This window comes from Syngnathus leptorhynchus, chromosome 7 (assembly GCF_054491065.1).
Source record: "Syngnathus leptorhynchus isolate UIUO chromosome 7, UIUO_Slep, whole genome shotgun sequence".
NCBI lineage: Eukaryota > Metazoa > Chordata > Actinopteri > Syngnathiformes > Syngnathidae > Syngnathus > Syngnathus leptorhynchus.
Genome location: NC_141201.1, coordinates 2333674 through 2351242, shown reverse-complemented (window position 1 = coordinate 2351242; position 17569 = coordinate 2333674). Strand labels below are relative to the sequence as shown.

At 44.8% G+C, this 17569-nt stretch overlaps 2 protein-coding genes across 3 annotated transcripts; both read right to left on the bottom strand.

Annotated features, from left to right (window-relative positions):
* Nucleotides 1-390: 390 nt before the first annotated feature.
* LOC147054086 (fibroblast growth factor 12-like) lies at nt 391-12219 on the bottom strand. Of its 2 annotated transcripts, none has more exons than XM_085915907.1 (5): nt 11679-12219; nt 4503-4613; nt 3599-3702; nt 2919-3117; nt 391-2562 (listed from the first exon to the last, which is right to left on the bottom strand). In XM_085915907.1, exons 1-5 carry the CDS (start codon nt 11704-11706, stop codon nt 2381-2383), a joined length of 624 nt encoding a protein of 207 aa, XP_085772033.1. In that variant the 5' UTR covers nt 11707-12219; the 3' UTR covers nt 391-2380. The 2 variants fall into 2 exon arrangements, with proteins under 2 accessions (XP_085772033.1, XP_085772034.1); XM_085915908.1 differs by lacking the exon at nt 11679-12219 and adding an exon at nt 5519-6532.
* A 125-nt stretch (nt 12220-12344) lies between these two features.
* On the bottom strand, nt 12345-17265 carry LOC147054085 (nucleotidyltransferase MB21D2). The gene is made up of 3 exons (XM_085915906.1): nt 16825-17265; nt 16356-16738; nt 12345-16242 (listed from the first exon to the last, which is right to left on the bottom strand). The coding sequence occupies exons 1-3, from the start codon at nt 17075-17077 to the stop codon at nt 15361-15363; spliced, it is 1518 nt and encodes a 505-aa protein (XP_085772032.1). The 5' UTR covers nt 17078-17265; the 3' UTR covers nt 12345-15360.
* Nucleotides 17266-17569: the final 304 nt, after the last annotated feature.

Below are 17569 nucleotides of genomic sequence, written 5' to 3'. Positions count from 1 at the left end.
GAACGAGCACGCGGCAGGTGAGTCTTGTTATATGGAGTCCAGCCACGCCCATGTGCTCACCGTGTAAACAAAGGTGCAAAGCCTTGCCCCCCCCCCCCACCCCAAACGAATGACATCATCAAAATCAGACTTGAATTTTTATTTACTCGAGTCATAAAAAGGGCCTGAGGCAGCGCAGAGCAGACGAGAGCTTCAAGAAGAAAGGTCCAGGAAGCATGAGAGAAAGTGATTCCGCTTATAGACTCAAGAAACCAAACCCGCCTCCCTCTCAAGGATAGGCTGAACTGGCTTAATGAGGAAAATTATTATATTTTTAATTTCATATTTTTGGGTTCTGGCATTATTTGTGAATTTCAAAAAAAGGAAAGCCATGCAATAATTGTTGTATCATTCCTTTTTATTTTTCCATCATCTTTTCATCCTGCTGCTGAGTAATTGCGATATTTTCTACTACATGATGAGTGTGTCTGGAATAAGCGGAAACATCAGCAAACACAAACAAGAACGCAAAAGGAAAAAAAAACGTTTAGGCTGCGGCAGGTTCAACAACGGTTTAACAGCTGCTCGTTTTTTTTCCTTTTCGAATCATTTCAACGGCTAAAATGATTTAAAGTGAGCAAGTTTCTTCCAAACACAAAACATAATATTAAGACACTCTCGTGATAACCTTGACTAACGACTACACCAAATTTACATTTGAGAATTTTCACAAAATTAGAATGACAAGCAGATAAACCGCTTGCCACTTGTAATCTTGCAAATCAAAAAGTCCTGTAAATTAGTGTAGTCGTACTCGTACTCGCTTGACATCTGATTTATTCTCATGAATAATTTCCAACATTGATTTTGCAATCCTCAAAAAGGTGCGACTAGTCAGCGATTATTCAAAAACGTTTGACATTCTAAAATGATGCCCCAAAACTCTGATTGGAAGACTTTCTCCGAGGCAGTGCGACGTAGATGGTGATTGGTCCGTTGCCGCGCATCAGTGTTCCACAGACATAACCACAAAGCAAGCATGCATCACAATTCAGCTGTCGGGTGGATGGACACTTTATTTCGAGTCACATGCAAATATTCTGCGAAGAAAAAAATGAACGTTTTTGTGTTGGAGGCAGGTGGACTAATGTGAGGAAAAAAAATTCATTAAAATAAATCAATAAAAATGACATTTCTATGATTTTTTTTCTTTTAATTTGTGTTTTACATGAGGTCTAACTCAATTTGGGATATTTTGTCAAATGATTTTTTTGGTGTAAATTACAGCAACATTACATTCAATATATCTTTCCTAATGAATTCAGCATTTTTGAAAGAAAATCCCAACATATTATATTACAAAGAATGTTTTCAATAAATAGAACTGATTTGAAATTTTAAGACTTGAGTGTCGTGATCATAACATGGATTTAAGTGGAATGCATTAATTCCATATCTTTGATATTCTGCTTAAGTAGTCGAAATGACAAATTGACTATGACAAGGCCCTAAAGATGGATGCATGTCTTTTTCTACGATTGGCTTGCACGCATTTACGCTAAAAACTGGCTTTTTATTTTTCCCCCTCTTGGTTTGATTGAAACCAATCAGAATCCAGCCCACAATAAAAACAAATAAACGGGATATCGAGTGCACGCAGACTCATCTGCTAGCTTAATGGATCCAACGAGTAGCCTAGCATGCACACTGCAACGCCGTCCAGTCCAGACTCTACGGAACATTCATTCGGGAAGCAATGTGAAAACTTCTCGGATGAAATATTAGCAAAATAAAACATGCTTGATATGAGATACAGGGAAGTTGTCTGGATCTTAATGGTGTACTTTGGCAGCGTTCTGTTTTACAAACAGAAAGTGAGTCAAACCACGAGCCTGCGAGTTTAACGTCTGGATGATGACCAAACGATATGGACTCTCGTCAGGGCGCGCACGCTTGCGTTAACCTTTCATAAATTCAAATTATAGGCTGCGATGTGGCAACACAAAAAAGCTCAAATGTGAAAGTGCTGAAGTGTTTGCATTGCTAGAGAGAAACAAGCGTACGATGATAATGGTGACGTTTTCTACATGGCTTAAAGCTTCGGAGTTCTCGGCGCTCGACCGACTCGGGGAGGGAAGGGGGGAGGGGGGGGGGGACGCTTTGTCGTCACGGTAACGATGACGATGAAGAGTAGATGTGCTAGCCTCCGGCCGGGCCTTTTGCATAAAATGTACATCGTCATCACCAAAAAGAAGATTGAAAGAGGATTCTTGCCCTTTTTTTCCCGCTTCTTTTTTTTCTGCTTATTTGGGTTGTCGTTTCCATCGTCATGGTTGTTGTCGGTTGGTGCTGAACAGTGGGGAGTGTTATATGGGAGTTCTCCAGCGGGGGGCGCTGCAGGCTACGAGCCCTCCCGCTCTGTGCAGTCCTCGTCGTCGTCGTCGTCTTCCCGCTGGCCGTCTTGACCCGCTATGGCTCGCTGGGGACTCCGGCCTTGCTCGTCGCCGTTAATGGTGGGACTCCTCGAAGACTTGAGCAGCTTCTCCTCCAGCTCGTGCAGTGACGGCTCCTTGTACATGCACACTGAGGACAAAAACACACAATGGCGGTCGATAATATTGCAAAAAATAAAAATCTTTCATTGAATAACTCCCATGTTCTTAAAAAAATAAAACTAAAAATGACAGCCAACGTTCTGTCTCCCGTCCATGATAGTAATGAGGTGAAGCAGGACAAGGTTGAAGGACAAAGAGGAGAAGGAAGTTGACAGATATTTTTAAATGACGCCATGGGAGCGAGGATTGAGAGAAAGAGAGAGAGGGAGGGCGAGCGGCTGGCGCGCTGAAAGCCGAGACGGAGGTCGATGTTCTCGCTCGAAACTTCCAAGTGCGACACCGGAGCGACACGACCTCCGCCTTGCCGCCACAATTGGAACCTACCTTCGATGGGTCTGGGCACAAAGTGCGAGCAGGGTTTGGTTTTCTTGACGCGGTTGCCTTTCATGATGACACCCTCCTTGTTGAGACCCAGGAACCAGGCCCGGCCCGACTCGTGCTGGCGGTACAGCGTGGACGAGTAGATGACGTAGTAGTTCTCAAACACCGACTCCTTGAACTTGCACTCGGCCGTGAAGATGTCCTGAATAACGCAACAAAGTAGAATATCATTTGGAGTGAAGGCAAAAAAGAGAATTTAACAGATTAAATGTTTCCATTTGACTAAATCCACAAAAATGGATTGCTGGGAAAATAAAACAGTAAGTTGACTCGACTTGATTTTTTTTTTTTTTTGAAGGTATTCTGAGCACACGTGAAGGCAATAAAACATTTTCCCTCCTGCACGAGTGCATCAGCAAAGAATGACATTTTAAAGTTTCATGCCGGCAGAAGGCTGAATAATGTATAACGCGGCATCGTGAGCTCCACCCGAGAAAAAACGGTTACCGTGAAGATGGAAGACAATTTAACGTTTCCATAGATCACTCCGAAAAAAAAAAAAAAGTCAACTGCTATTTCTTCGCAATGGGACTGTTTCTGTAACCGATCGCATCTTCATCCTCACATCGATGATGATGATTTTCTATCGCCTTATTGGTCGGCGAGAGCAAGCATGTTCTTACCGACGTGTAAAGGAAGCCTTCTGCGTTCATGGCCATGTAGAGTCCCGCCTTGACGCCTTGCATGGCCACCACCCGTAGACCCACCGGGATCAAGTTGAAGAGAGCTGCAAATGTGAAAAAGATGCTCATAAGTCAGGTCACTCGTATGTCAAGGCACGCAGTAAAATGAAAAAGCTTCAACCCGCTTTGTCATTTGTCAAGTAATTCATCTCGACACGTATCCGTGCGCATGTTTAAGCCTGGGACGTTGCATAATTCTGCTTTATGATCTTTGCAGCCAATCGGCATCCGGGATGAACCTGCTCCATAAAGGAACATCAACATTTTTTTTTTTTCCACGGACGATCATGAATGTCGACGACACGCTCAGAGATAAAAAAAAACGAGTACGCCGTTATGGGTGAAGAGGAGGAGGCGGAGGAAGAAGCCCGTGGCGTTAATCCTCTCCGGGAGAACTGGGAGACAAAAGAGCATGTGAGATGAAAAAAAAAAAAAAAAAATCTCATCTCGCTTGCTCGCCTCTTCTTTTTGGGAAGCAGTGGAATGTGTTGAACATGCATTTACACTGCATATTGCACCACGCAATTTCCTTTTAGTGGATTTTGCTTTCAATATTTAATTTAATAAAAAAAAAAAACATAATTTTTCTTTTAGTAGAGTTTGGTTTCAAGAATTTATTTAATAAAAAAAAAATAAAACAGTAAGTTTTGTGGATTCTATTTTCAAGAATTAATTTAATGAAAAAATATTTTCATTTTATTCTATTTAATTTAATTTAGAGTTTGGTTTCAAAAATTAATTTAATAAAAAAAATCATTTTTGTGGATTTTAGTTTCAAGAATTAATTTAATAAAAATAAAAAAAATATTGCAGGTGTCATGTTGCCAAGTGTTTTGGGCCTCACTGTTGTCGCTGTTCTCATCCTTGTTCCCGCTGATGGTTCCATCAGGTTGCATCTGCAGGAAGAAGCCCTGCTCGCTGAAGAGACGCGTCACGATGCCCTTCAGTTGCGGCTCTGCAACACACACACACACACACACACACACACACACACACACACACACACACACACACACACACACACACACACACACACACACACACACACACACACACACACACACACACACACACACACAGGCAAAAGTATCAAAATATGTTCTTTGGGTGAGTGCTACCAAGCCACCGGCACCCATCTGTGCACTCTAAACACTCTCAGCGCATTTATAATTCAAGCGGAGGATTATATTGGATGTTAGGGCAGCCGGCTTACATGTGCCGTCATGTCGGTGGACATTTTACCTCCTGGACCCCCTCCCCAAACTTGTCTTCTCAGTGTTTTTTTCTGAGAAATGAACTATTTGTGCGCTGTCCCTTTAAGAAGCTAGCTTGCGATATCGCCGTGGAAACATAAGGCGGCGCGTCAATGTATAAAACATGAAATCTGTCACGTGCTGACTCGTCGTTTCTCCGGAGGAAAACGTGACGATAAAAACCTAGGCTTTGCAATTACAGCTGGGAAAATAATGACTTTTCTTATCAAGTCAAATCCAAAACAGATGTCGGACTTTTATAATTAAAAATAGTCCAGAGAAGTTAATCATCATCAAGATTTAAGTTGGATGCATAATGGTGCTATCAAAAGGATTTTTTTGGGGGGGTGAACACTAAACCCAACTGGGATCGATTCCGACACACCCGTGATGACCCCGAGAGGACAAAGGAGGGAGAAAATGAAAGGATGGATGCAACAATAGACTTGAACCCGATCCTCCAACTCGATCACGACTGATGTATCAGGTATTGTGCTAAATTCATTCCAACAAATTGATTGAATTGAATTTTTTTTTTTTTAATCCAACTAGCTGAAAAGGTTTTTCATTTCTTGACGGGGTGGAGATACGGCATCCGACAACACACCTGGTTTCCGTCGTACCGGTTTCTTCTTGCCGCCGCTGTTGCAGAAGCGGACTTTGCTAAAGACGCTAAAGATGTGCCTGAAGCCTCGGGGCTCTTTGGTAGGACTGGAACGCCTCTTGTTGCTGGCGACCTTCTCGTTGTTGGACTCACGGGCCTGACGCTTCTGTCGGATCAGGGAGCTGGCGATGGCCGCCGCCATCGCCCCTGTTCGGCCCCTGAAATGGTTTTTCAGTCCGGGACGGGCGTCATGTCAGAGGGGCTGAAATGTCCACTACTGTCAAAGTTCTGAAGAATCCTTTTAGGCTTGGCTTTCATTCCAGATGACGATGTGAGTTTTTTTTTTTTACGGCATCGCGTGAAGGATCCTTGGTGACTGATTTTGATTTCCGATCCAGATGACAATTGAGCTTCTTGGTAAAAAAGTTGACATCATCTGCGACGGCTTCAGCCAGAAACTTCAGAATTGTTGTTTTTTTTCCTCAATAAAAACAGTTGCGTCAAAAAAGCTTCTATGAAAACCTCGATCATTTTTTTCTCATGATTTCTCCCGATGATGAAGAATCAACGTGTCGGCCGTATCTGAATCCACTGGAGTTACATCCGACAATTAATGAAGGTGAAAACCCAGAAAAACGTGAAAATAATAACAGATGAGCGGGAGTGAAGTGTAAAAACTTGCCTTCATCCAAGTTTAGCGACGCCATAGTTACGATGCATCCTTGGTAGCTATCTCCCGCCGCCACAAAGAAAATGCACCACATAAAAAAAAAAATTAAAAAATAAAAACGAACCTCCGCTTTCCCTTTCCCCATAAATATTCATGAGGATAGCAGCAAGCGCTTCGACATGCCTGCCAGGAGGTTTTTCTGCAGCTTCAACTTCAACCGGCACAATGCGGCAAGTCACAAGTTGATGGCGATGAGGGAGAATCCAAAATGTGGACACGGTCCGGACGCTCCATCGGCTTCGGTCCTCGTCGCCGGCTGAACGCCGCCGAATGTGGCGGGAATCCGAGAGAAGAAGGGCGAGAGAGAGAGAGAGAGAGAGAGAGAGAGAGAGAGAGAGAGAGAGAGAGAGAGAGAGAGAGAGAGAGAGGGGAGGGAGGTGGAGGTGTGGAAGAAGCTCCTAAAAATAGTCAGCCTGATGTTTCATGTTGCTCCCACATCACAACGTTTGTCTCCATCCACACATATGTCGACTCTTAGTAAAAAAAAAAAAAAAATAAAAAAAAAAAAGGATGTTGAGAATGTAAAGGAATCCGATGCAGCGGCGTGATTCAGAAACTTAGAGGATGAAAAAAGATGGATGCAGCAGAAGCAACTTTGTTCTCCTTGGAGGCTGCGCCAAAGACATACTCCTGAGATTTCACGTTGAGGGACGCCTTTGAAAACACTTCCAAGCAAGATGTCTTTGAGGTCTTCATTAAGTTGATTTTTTTATGTGTGTGTGTGTGAAAAAGAATCAAATGTAAAACAAGGACTGCAGTCCTCAAGGTCTTTTAAATGCTATCGTGTTGAGAATCAACATTAAGCTGACTCGTCATCTTTTCTTGAAAAAAATAAAATAAATCACCCTCATTATTATTTTTTGTTATCATAATACAACTTTTTTTTCTTGGCAACTTTTGAATTCCTCTCTTATTTATTTGCTAACTGCGAGGGTGCCAAAAGTTTACGAAACAACCATGTTTGGATGTGTGGCGAGCAACATTACACAAGCAGCTTTTAAGCTCCAAACGCTCGTTCACTGAATATTTCAGCAAGCAGCACAAACACTTTGATGCTATTAAAAACTAATCCAGCACATCCAATCAGTTTGCCCGAGGCGGCCACATGCACAGCACAATGCGTAGATAAAGTAGAACTTCATCATCTGGAAGGAGGGGGAAAAAAAAAACAAAAAAAACAGGTCAGCGCCTTCAATTACCGATGTGTATTTGTGTACCTGCGCGATGGGACGGGCCTCTTGGATATTTGACACTTGAACATGGCCACCACTTTGCTTTTAACACCCGTGCATAATTACAGCTTCATTAACTTCTACAGTGCAATCCTGGCCAATTATGATCATAATGACTTTTTTTTTTTTTTTTTAAACAATACTGACCTGCTGTGTCATCAAGCACGCACTTTGTGTGTGTGTGTGTGTGTGTGTGTGTGTGTGTGTGTGTGTGTGTGTGTGTGTGTGTGTGTGTGTGTTCACTCATGAGTGTTAAGCAGGTAAGTTTTCCTGATCAATACACAAAGTGCCAACATCAGAGGGCAGAATAAAGTCGTCAGGTAAAGACGAAACCTCCAAGCACACGCCGATAAGCCAAACTTAATGATGGGCTATTATTAACAGTGTTAGTAATATTAGAAGAAAATCTGGGCCATGCATTGTCACCATAGAGTTTTTTTTTTAAAGCCTTCAGAATTTTTAAATACAGTGTAAAATGGACTCGTCAATATCACACATATAGAAAATGATTAGTCATCACTGTCAAGGAACACACAGCGAATCAAATGAAATCACTTTTCATTAAAAAGATATGTGGGAGACACGCAAGCTGATTTGAACCCAGAACCTTTCCACTGCGAGACAGAGGTCCTTTAAACACTGGTGCACTGTGCTGCCTAAAAGTGACAGACGGTGCGGAGTGGAGACACGTCGCCATCTGCTGGACGTAAAGCATAACTGCAAGTGTACTGCTCCCATTATGGGAAGCCGTTTGAGCGGATCTACATTGGGACACAACTAGTCAAGTTCTAGATGTTAAATAGCAGGATTTCAGTCACTCAAAGTACTAGTAGCATGTCAACTAGGGCAAAGTTTTGTCTCACTAGTAACAGACACGCGAGCGCGGGCACAAATTGCAAAGCAATGTAACAAAGTTCCTTCCTAAGCGTGCATGTCTTAAATATTTGATGGTAAATCCTTAATTGAGGACGTTCTGCTTTTGCAACATTTATGAGTGTAAAAACCCCCCAAAAAAAAAGCAAACGAGCGCCGAGTGATCTTAGTATTCTCACGTTAGGTTGCTTCTTTGTTATAGAAATACAGATACGAGTACTGTACTGTACTCACATTATTGTTGATCAATATTTGATCAAAGTCTTCTGGATCCGAATTATACAGTTAGCCATTAAACGTGGCAAGTTCCCTCTCGTCATATCTTACTTCATATCTAATTTTCGTATGCCAGCAGAAAGATTCAATATTATTTAGGCCGCTAGAGGGAGACATAGAAAGACTCACCAGTCCCATAAATACACCCTGATACTGGTTCAAGTCTCATACTGTTAATCCATTGTTAGACGTCGTCTGAGTCTCATGGTGTTAAAACAATTCTGCAAATTCTAACCAAACCAGGAAATGCACTGTTAGAAAACAGCAAGCTGTTAAAATATCAAATCCGCTGACCTAACTGACTTGACCTACGTGACTGACGTGATCGTCGTGACGGCTCACTGGGCTTGGAGCTCTCTTTGACAACGTTGGTTTCATCCCGGTGCGCCTCCTCGCTCTTCTTTTCGCAGAGACCGCAGTACGGACTCATTTGGCCCTTCAACGGACGGATTAATTGGTGAAGTTAGCGAACGGAGCCGAGTGCTGCTCGCTTTCCGATCGGCCTGACAAAACACTTCTCAGCTGTTTTCAGCGCAACGCTTTTAGCCACCAACGGTGTCGACACGCCGAGGTATCGAGGCCAACCGTGGCACCCGACCAGACGCTTGACCGGAACTCGATACGAGGACTTTAAAACGGTGTTAGCGTGTGTCTATTTTCAACTGACACGGAGCTTCGTCTGCTCTGGCTAGATAAACGATCTTTTTTGGAAGTCGAGTTTGTCTCTGGAGCCTCCGATTGTGCGATTCACGTCGGGGGCGAGGAACGTGATGTGTCAGTAAAGAGAGCAGCTATTTTTGGGACTGGAAGGTGAAGCGGTGACTATTTATATCGGGAGCGTTCAACAAACACTGTCAGAGGGCGCTGTCGTCTCCGAAACGCTAAATCGTGTCAGGAAACACCGCAGCTTGAAACTCAGGCCTTGTTCCCTGTATTTATTTTTTTTTTTTTAAATGCAACGTCATTCAGGAAGTGATGCGTGGCAGCGGTGGTGATGTTGAAGCCGCCGGGGTTGATGGGAACGTTAATGCAGCTCTGCCCTCCATCTGCTGCAGCCACATAGTCGCATTACATTAAAGTGACACGTCGTATTTTATAGCGTCATCGAAAACAAGACGCACGCTTTTCAGGGTATGGCCGCTTTCATTCGCCATCCTCCATGGCGTTAAAGGAGCACGACGTTGGGGCGCCGGTGAGGTCATACCGCTTGACGTTGCCCGATAGGACCGCAAAAGCGTCAGCACGAGGCTTCACGGTCATGTCGTCCTTGCACCTCGGCGCTGATGATCCGTGCCAGCGCAGCAACATATTTTAAACTTAATGGGACTTTTTAATCGATGGAGAACACTCAACAGCCGTAAAAGTCTCCTCTGGCTTCTAGCACAGAACTTGACCCCTCCCTATAACCCAAGCTGCAACTGGAATACGTAGCATGGACAATAAATGAAGTTAGCCGAGGTTAACGAGCGGAAATCATAAACTCACTTAGTTAATAGATAATTGTGGAACTGGAGTGAAAATTACTGGAGTTAGACTGAAGTTCGATAAAGCTGAAGCTGGCTTAAGGCAAAGGAAGCTTAGTGGAAGTTGATTGGAGTAAATGGAAGCTAATTGGAAGCTAATGGACGCTGATTGACGATCACGAAAAACAATGGAAGGTATTCCAGCAACTGGTTGAATTTAAAATCTGGAAGTTGGCAGAAGAAGGTAGCGGGAAGGTGGCTCAAGTGACTCCGAGACTGACATCTTCATCGGGAATGACTGCTAAAAATCCATGAAAAGCTTATTAGCGGAATTATTCCAACAGACTGTCATTGACGGTGGCAGAGTGCATTTGGCACCATCGTCTACAAACCGTGAAAGAGTTTAGCGAGTGACAATCAAGCCGACGCACGCAGAAAAACGACAAGAAGAACACACTGGTCCTCTGGGACGCAGTCTCTCAGGTTACTGGCGGCGGGGTCACAACATTCCATAACGTTGTCCATCCCATCCCGCAATCGATACAAACACACAGACTGATGTCTGGCGAAAACAAACCCAACACCGAGGATGACGATTCACTTATCCCTACGCTAAACGACTCGAGTTCAACTCGCCTTACATTTGACGGGTCCTTCACGACATATTTTTGTGGCGGCCATGTTGGGTTTAGGACTTCCCGCGGGACACAAAGTGAATGAAGGCTGCGTGTCGGCAAAACACTTTGGATCAAAAGTGGGAATGACTCAGCAGCAGTCTGCTCCTTGGAGAAGCCGTTCCGGCTACTAAGTGGCTTCTTATTGCACCTCACGTCGGCTGAAGTGGAATTCCGGTAAAGGAAAACTTGATACATTTCAAAGCAATCCACTAACAGTCCAAGAAATGTCATGAGGATGAATAAATGTTCTCAAAGAGAGCGAATAATGATTTCCCATCAATTTGCCCAGTTTGACCAGTCTGTCCAGCTTCTTGTCTCTGTTCAAATCTATCTTCTCAACCTTGTCTTCATTAGATGTCACTAGATGTTCTGATGTCACTCATTAGCTGTCTGTCAAACTTCCTGAAAGTCACGATTTGTGTTTTACAATCAAATCTCTCTGGAGAATCATCCTCCTGTCTGTCTTCTCACTATACCTTGGTGTCTCTCTGTATTTATTGAGTTGGAAATCCTGTCTGGCTGCCTCCTGCTTGTCTCATTTATTCATAAATATCTTTCTCATCCACCTCGTTATTTGTCTTCTGGCTCATTCTGTCGAGCCTGCCTGTCATCTATCTATCTATCTCCCCTTGGCCCACCTGTCTTACTGTGTTTTGCTGCATCAGGATTTTTCTTTTTTTTTTCTTTTCCTAAACTGCTGGGCCCATAACAAACCCTATCACACACAGGCTGCCTGCACCAGATCCCATAATAACCACACCTAGGATGTGTGGGGATGGAGCAGCTGCATTGAGGATACCGCAGTGTAGTCCACTTCTACCCAACATGCATCACGGTCGTCCCCACCCTCCGTTCCCTAACTTCCTTCCCTGCCCGCCATCCCGCATCCCAAAACTTGCATAGCTTCCTTACCTGCCGGTGCCTTTTCTTTGCTTTCCATTTCACGCTAGGCTCAGCTTGGTTGGGCTAAGCTTTTGGCTGGCGGCTCAGTCCGGCGAAGTGTTGGCGGAATTCCACTCGTCGTCGTCGCCGCCTTCCTCCCTCCCTCCTTCCTGACTCAGCTGGACGAGTCGACAGGCGTAGCCGGTGGGTCAATGAAACCGGCCGACAATGTCCACGCCGGAATGGGGCTAACGAGCCAAAATGGTGGTTCAAAGAGCGGGCGAAGGCTGCGGAGGAGACGACTTGTTTTCCCGCCGAGGCTCGTGCGTTCATTCGTTCACCTGTGCTTTCTCTCTCTCTCTCTTCCAATGTCTCTCAGCCCTCCTCCCTCTCTTCTCACTGTATTCTAACGTCTCTCTACCGCCCCTCTCTCTCTCTCTCTTTTCCAATGTCTCTCTCTCCATCTTTCTCTCATCCAATCAAACGCTCCCAATTCGCTTTCGCCTTTTCAATCACGCTCTCTCTCTCCCCTTTCCGAGGTCTCTCTACCCTCTCCCTCATTTCCAATGTCTTTCACTCGCTCTCTCTCTCGTTTCCAATGTCTCCCTCCCCTTTCTCCTTCACCCCATCCCTCTTTTTCAAGGACTTGACGGCAGTAATAAAGAAGGCTTTGCAAACAAGTGAGTTGTTGTTAAAAGACTTTATAGTGACTCTACTGTACAGTGAAGAAGAGGAGGAAGAGGAGGTGGACGTTTGCATAAAGAAATCCATGGCAGAGCAGCAACACAAGAAATCACAGTTCAAATGTTCTCAACAACAAAAGAGCACTAAACAGATTACGTCGCAACCAACCACAAGTGTGTGTTTGTGTGTGTGTAGGGGGGGCACTTGTATGTTGTTAGTGGTGTGGAGGGTCATACATTGTGTGTTTGTGAAATTTTTTTTTTTTTCTTTTTTACTAATTGCACTTGAGGGTAAGGGAATGGGAATCGCAAGACCACAATTACATTTTTCTTTTGTTGTATAACAAATATGCTGGATTCTTTTTTTTCTGCCTTTTCACAACACAAATTTCACAGAAAACAAAACAAAAATTGTGTTCCGACCAAACCAGCTCAGGAAGAATTTAGTCTCGGGAACATTTAGATTATTGAGAGTGTCATAATACTTGTTGCATTTATGTAGCCGTCCCTTAAATTTAGTGATTGAATAAAATGTATTATTTTGTCATTTATCTTGCTTATTAATTGAAGAGTATAGTTAGTACAATATACGATAATAGATTTACTTCTTAAATGGAATAATTAGTTAACTTGCCCATATGAGATAATGAAATAATAAATAGGCGTGTCTGAGCTGGTTGTCGACGACAATGAACAAAAACGAAGAAAACATCACAAAATATACTAGTGTTAAAAAAAATCAACAAAAACTGATTTACAAAGTCCACAAAATACAGCAGATATGTCCGTTGGGAGCTAATAGAATAAAACATACAAAAGAAGTGATTTATAGCTGCAGCAGTGGAAAAACGACAACAATCCAAGACAGAGGAGATATTAGTGCACGTTGTCTACGAGGAACATTCTGGAAAACGATGCAGCAGATTTTCAAACCTGAGTGCTGACGAGCAGCGGGTACCGGATGCGGCGGTAAAACCGGGATTGGACGTACAATCAAAGCTGAGCCCCAGTGTTTGCATAAAGACCAATCCTGCCGCGTTGATCGTACGCGTGCGTGCGAAAGGGGAGGCAGCTTTAACATTTTTACGCACAATAAAAAAAAAAAAAGTGTAATAAGCATGTCAGGCCACTAGTAGGCAGCGATGTGACAAAGATTCATGATCTATTCGCAGAAGAAGGCGTCTTTCGAATACTACTTGACATGGTATTTCCAAGTATTCTTGGTACCTAAACTATTCAATGTTTTTTTTTCCCCACTTTAGTCAAGTCACGGCTCATCTGAAGCGTAACTTAAATTTTGACCGGCAAAGATAAATAAATAATTGTAGCAAAGGCTTGTACCTAGAAAAACTCCAAGGTTGGGGGGCACTTGTGAGTCACGGTACCATTGTAAATGGAAAAGTTTGAAATTCAAATCAGTCCTGTTTGAAAAAAAAAATAAAAAAAAAAAAGGTAAAACATCAGCTTGTTTTGTCTCACTCAAAAGAATTCCAGTGTTTAGGCAAACTCACTTTCAAAATGAGGCCTGTTTGCAAACAGAAAAGTGTGAATGAGTCCTTTTTGATCCGTTAGCGGTTTTAAGGTGGTCTCACTAAGCGGGAATGTGGTTTCGGAGTGTGGCAAATACACACGCTAAAGGACACACACATTTACTAACACAATTGTGACAGCAACATGCTCACATACAAATAGAATTCACATACATGATTTGAAACGCTCGCTTGCTAACATCCACGCCAGCACATACGCATGCTAACACACACGCGCTAGCATACTGTACGTACGCTAACATATACAAGTATGCTAACATGCATACCAACGGAAATATTCATTGGCATGTAGGCTAACACACACACACACACACACAAAGTAGTGTATTTAGCACCGTGGCTCACGAGCGTGACTACAATCAAGAGGAGTGTGGTTGGTGCTTTTTACATTCTGTGCAAAATAAGAATTGGATGATAAGCAGTAGTCGGTACCGTTCTGGCTTCTTGGGATTATTTACATTTGAGTACCGTCCAGACAATCGACTTTTTTTCTTTTGAACAAAAATGCTTGTTGACAATCGTACAGTGGGGGGAAAAAAAAGCTTCACGGTGATAAATCTAGCTGCTGTTCCAAAGTGGAATTGAAAAGAGAGTTACAAATTTGTCCCACTGCTACACGTGGAGGCCAAATGGAGTTAAAAAAGGTGTGATTTTTACATTCAGACATTGTGGTTTGCAAAATAAGAAGCCATTTCACATTCAGTGTGAGACAACAAACAGAATCAAATTGTGATCGTGAGTGCCTCGCAATTAGCACTTGCAATTAAGCTGAGAAATCTTTCTCGCTGATTAGCTTCTCATTAATTTGAAAATATTTTCATTCTTAGTCTAGCAGTTTAACACGTACATGTTTTTAGGTGTGGAGTACAAGATATGCTTTTAGTCCCTAGCGCCACGCTGAAGAACAAAGATCGTACTACTTTTGTTGCCGTGCATCGTGATGTGGTTCTGATGGGTGAACACGCAGCAACTTGGTGTAGATCGGATCTGCGGACCAGTTTTGGTGTCTTTTCACAGCACCCCTGATAGCCAAGTGAAGATCCTGGTGGGATACCTTGGAGCGGATTGAGGTCAGGTGGATGATTTCTCCCCCCTCAATTTTTCCAGGTGAAATTGTCCAAGTGGATTTCTCTTGGAGGTTTCCGCCAGGTTGAGTGTCAATTTTTGCAAGTGGGTGGACAACACCAGGGTCAATCAACTCACGGTGGTCAATCCAAGAGGATCATTTCAGAGTTCAAGTCGGGTTCTTTGGGTGGATGAAACTGGGTGCGCGGCTCCTTTTTGATTTCTCCAGGCAGGAGATGTCAGCCTGAAAGCAGAGCGGAGCGGACATCCCGAAGGATTTCTCCGGGTGACTTTACGGATGTCATTCTGAAGGCCTCCGGCAGGTAAGTACACAGTGAGTGAGGAGAACTAAGACTATAAAATAGACACCTGACTGACAGAGTGGCAAAAATGTGGGGCCCAAAAAAAAAAAAATTAGAAGAACTTGTCATCGATGCGGAAGTGCGGCCGCGTGACATCATCGGGGTTGATGAAGACCGAGATGGACTTCCCGGGGTTCTCGGTGACCAGTTGCTGGAGCTTCTTAGCCAGGCGGTCGTCGGGCTGGTTCTCACCGCCGGCGTCTGACTGCGGCGACGGCAGGTTGTTGGTACTGCCGCGCCACTGCAGCTCCACCGTCAGCCTGTTGGCGGCCTTGGCGTGCTCGATGGTGGTGCGCAGGTGCTCGGCCGGGTCGGAGCGCACCGACGAGAGCTTGCGGGCGTGCAGGACGGCCGTGTCGTCCGACAGATGCTCCAGCATGTTGCACTGCGGGATGAAGTAGTTGGGGCAGGTCTTGTTGACCAAGCAGTGCTGCAGGTCGTCGATCAGACCCAACAGGAAGTGGGCGGAGAAGTCGTCCTGCGCCAGGTAGTTGGCGGGCAGTCGGTCGCAGGCCCACAGCATGACGCTGCGCAAGTGGTAGGGGCTCACCGCCTTGGGACGTGACAGCAACTTGACGATGATGGCCTTGCACGCCTGGTAGGCCTGCATGAGGCCGGGCGAGATGCATTTCTTCAGCTGCACCTCGCTGCGGGCGAACGAAAGCCGCCACTCGTTCTCCCGCCGGCCCTTGTGCGAGCAGGCGGGCACCAGGTAGAAGCCGCTGATCACCTCCTCCTCTGTGATCTTGCCGTCCCAGAAGTGGTTCTCCATCAGCCAGCTTTGGGCCACGGCCGGCCAGCCCTTGAAGGACACCACGGGGACGACGTCGTAGAGCATGCGGCTGCTGCCCACGCCGAGGATGACCGACACCACCGTGCCGTTGCGCTCCACCTTCTCCACTCGGGGAACGCCCCTCTGTGGCTTCTTCTGTATCTGGACGGACATTGCAGAACAATTAAAACATTTTCCTCCATTTTTTTTACATGACCAATGATTACATAGTTACTCCAAATAATGAGTCTTTGTTCTGTTATTATAAAACAGACCTCCAGAAGCACCAGCGAGACGGCCTGGTAGAACCAGTCGGCCACCAAGGTGGGCGAGAAGAAGTAGTTTGCTGCTCCGCTGATGTGCTCCACCACCGTGCAGCAGTCCTTCCACTTGCTGATGGTGCCCTCGTCAAATAGCCGCAAGCTGAGCCAGGAGTGTCCCAACGCTGAGTGCCTCATGTCCAGCGTGACCGGCTGGTTGCGGTCGTGCAGCTTAAGCGCCGGTACCAGCAGCGTAAAGTCCATGTCGTAGTCGGCACCACGCGCATACACACTCAGCTCGTCCGGGTCCATGTCCACCACGCCTTCACGTACGCCACCCGACAGCAGCAGGTACTCGTTGGCCACAGGAAGCTTCTGGTCCAGCTTTTGGACCATTCCTGGACGACCCGATAGGACAAATACAATAAATGTGTATATGCATGTGTGTGTGAATGGATTTTTGATCTTCGTGTAGGCTCCTCACCTAGCATGGAGAAGATGAAATCCTTAGCCGTGTGTATCTCCAGGGCCCGCTGATCGTCGTACTCTCGCTGGTCGTGTTTGCCGAACTCCTGGATGAGCCTGTTCAAGTCCTCCATACGGGCCGCCGACCTGAAGTCCAACTCGGGGCCGACACCGCTGCTGCCGTGGGGCAGCCTGCCGGTGGCGGCCATGGTTGGGCTGTTCCCGAGGCTTCCCGCAGAGCCGGCGCGACTGGAGAGAGCGGGGGCGGCCATAATTCCTTCTCCACTGGGATTTCAGCGGTCTTTCACACTTTGCTGCTGCCCGAGATGATGAATCGAAGCGGGCGTTAACACTACGGACGCAAAGCAACGGACCGCATCCAAAATCACATGCACATCAGCAAACACAACAACCGGAAATAAGAAATAGACTTCCGCTAAAATTATTTCAAAATAAGACCTCTTCATTCATCGCGAGTGTATCCATATAAATAACCCTAATAAATAGGATTAGATCCATTATTGAATGCATTGATTTGATTTATTTGATCGACACTGTGATTACGGATGAATGAATAGCCTGTCTGTGTAATTTTCCTAATCAGACACAAGATGGCGGTGTTGGACAGAATTCAGTCAAGTTTTTCTTTTGGTGATTTTTTTTTCCAGTACACAAAGATTGTGTCTTTATTACACAACTACGTATGACTGCGTTATTAAAAAAAATAAAAAAATAAAAGATTGCTTTAGTTCAAAGTATATTAA

What these genes read in the sequence shown, in the direction of transcription:
- LOC147054086 (XM_085915908.1), bottom strand. Translation starts at nt 5,717, where the DNA reads ATGGCGGCGGCCATCGCCAGCTCCCTGATCCGACAGAAGCGTCAGGCC. An exon ending in AAGGCTTCCTTTACACGTCG is followed by an intron (nt 3,118 to 3,598) that starts GTAAGAACATGC and finishes TGCGTTATTCAG; the next exon opens with GACATCTTCACGGCCGAGTG. An exon ending in TGTGCCCAGACCCATCGAAG is followed by an intron (nt 2,563 to 2,918) that starts GTAGGTTCCAAT and finishes TTTTGTCCTCAG; the next exon opens with TGTGCATGTACAAGGAGCCG.
- LOC147054085 (XM_085915906.1), bottom strand. Translation starts at nt 17,077, where the DNA reads ATGGCCGCCCCCGCTCTCTCCAGTCGCGCCGGCTCTGCGGGAAGCCTC. An exon ending in TTTCATCTTCTCCATGCTAG is followed by an intron (nt 16,739 to 16,824) that starts GTGAGGAGCCTA and finishes CGGGTCGTCCAG; the next exon opens with GAATGGTCCAAAAGCTGGAC. An exon ending in TCTCGCTGGTGCTTCTGGAG is followed by an intron (nt 16,243 to 16,355) that starts GTCTGTTTTATA and finishes ATGTCCGTCCAG; the next exon opens with ATACAGAAGAAGCCACAGAG.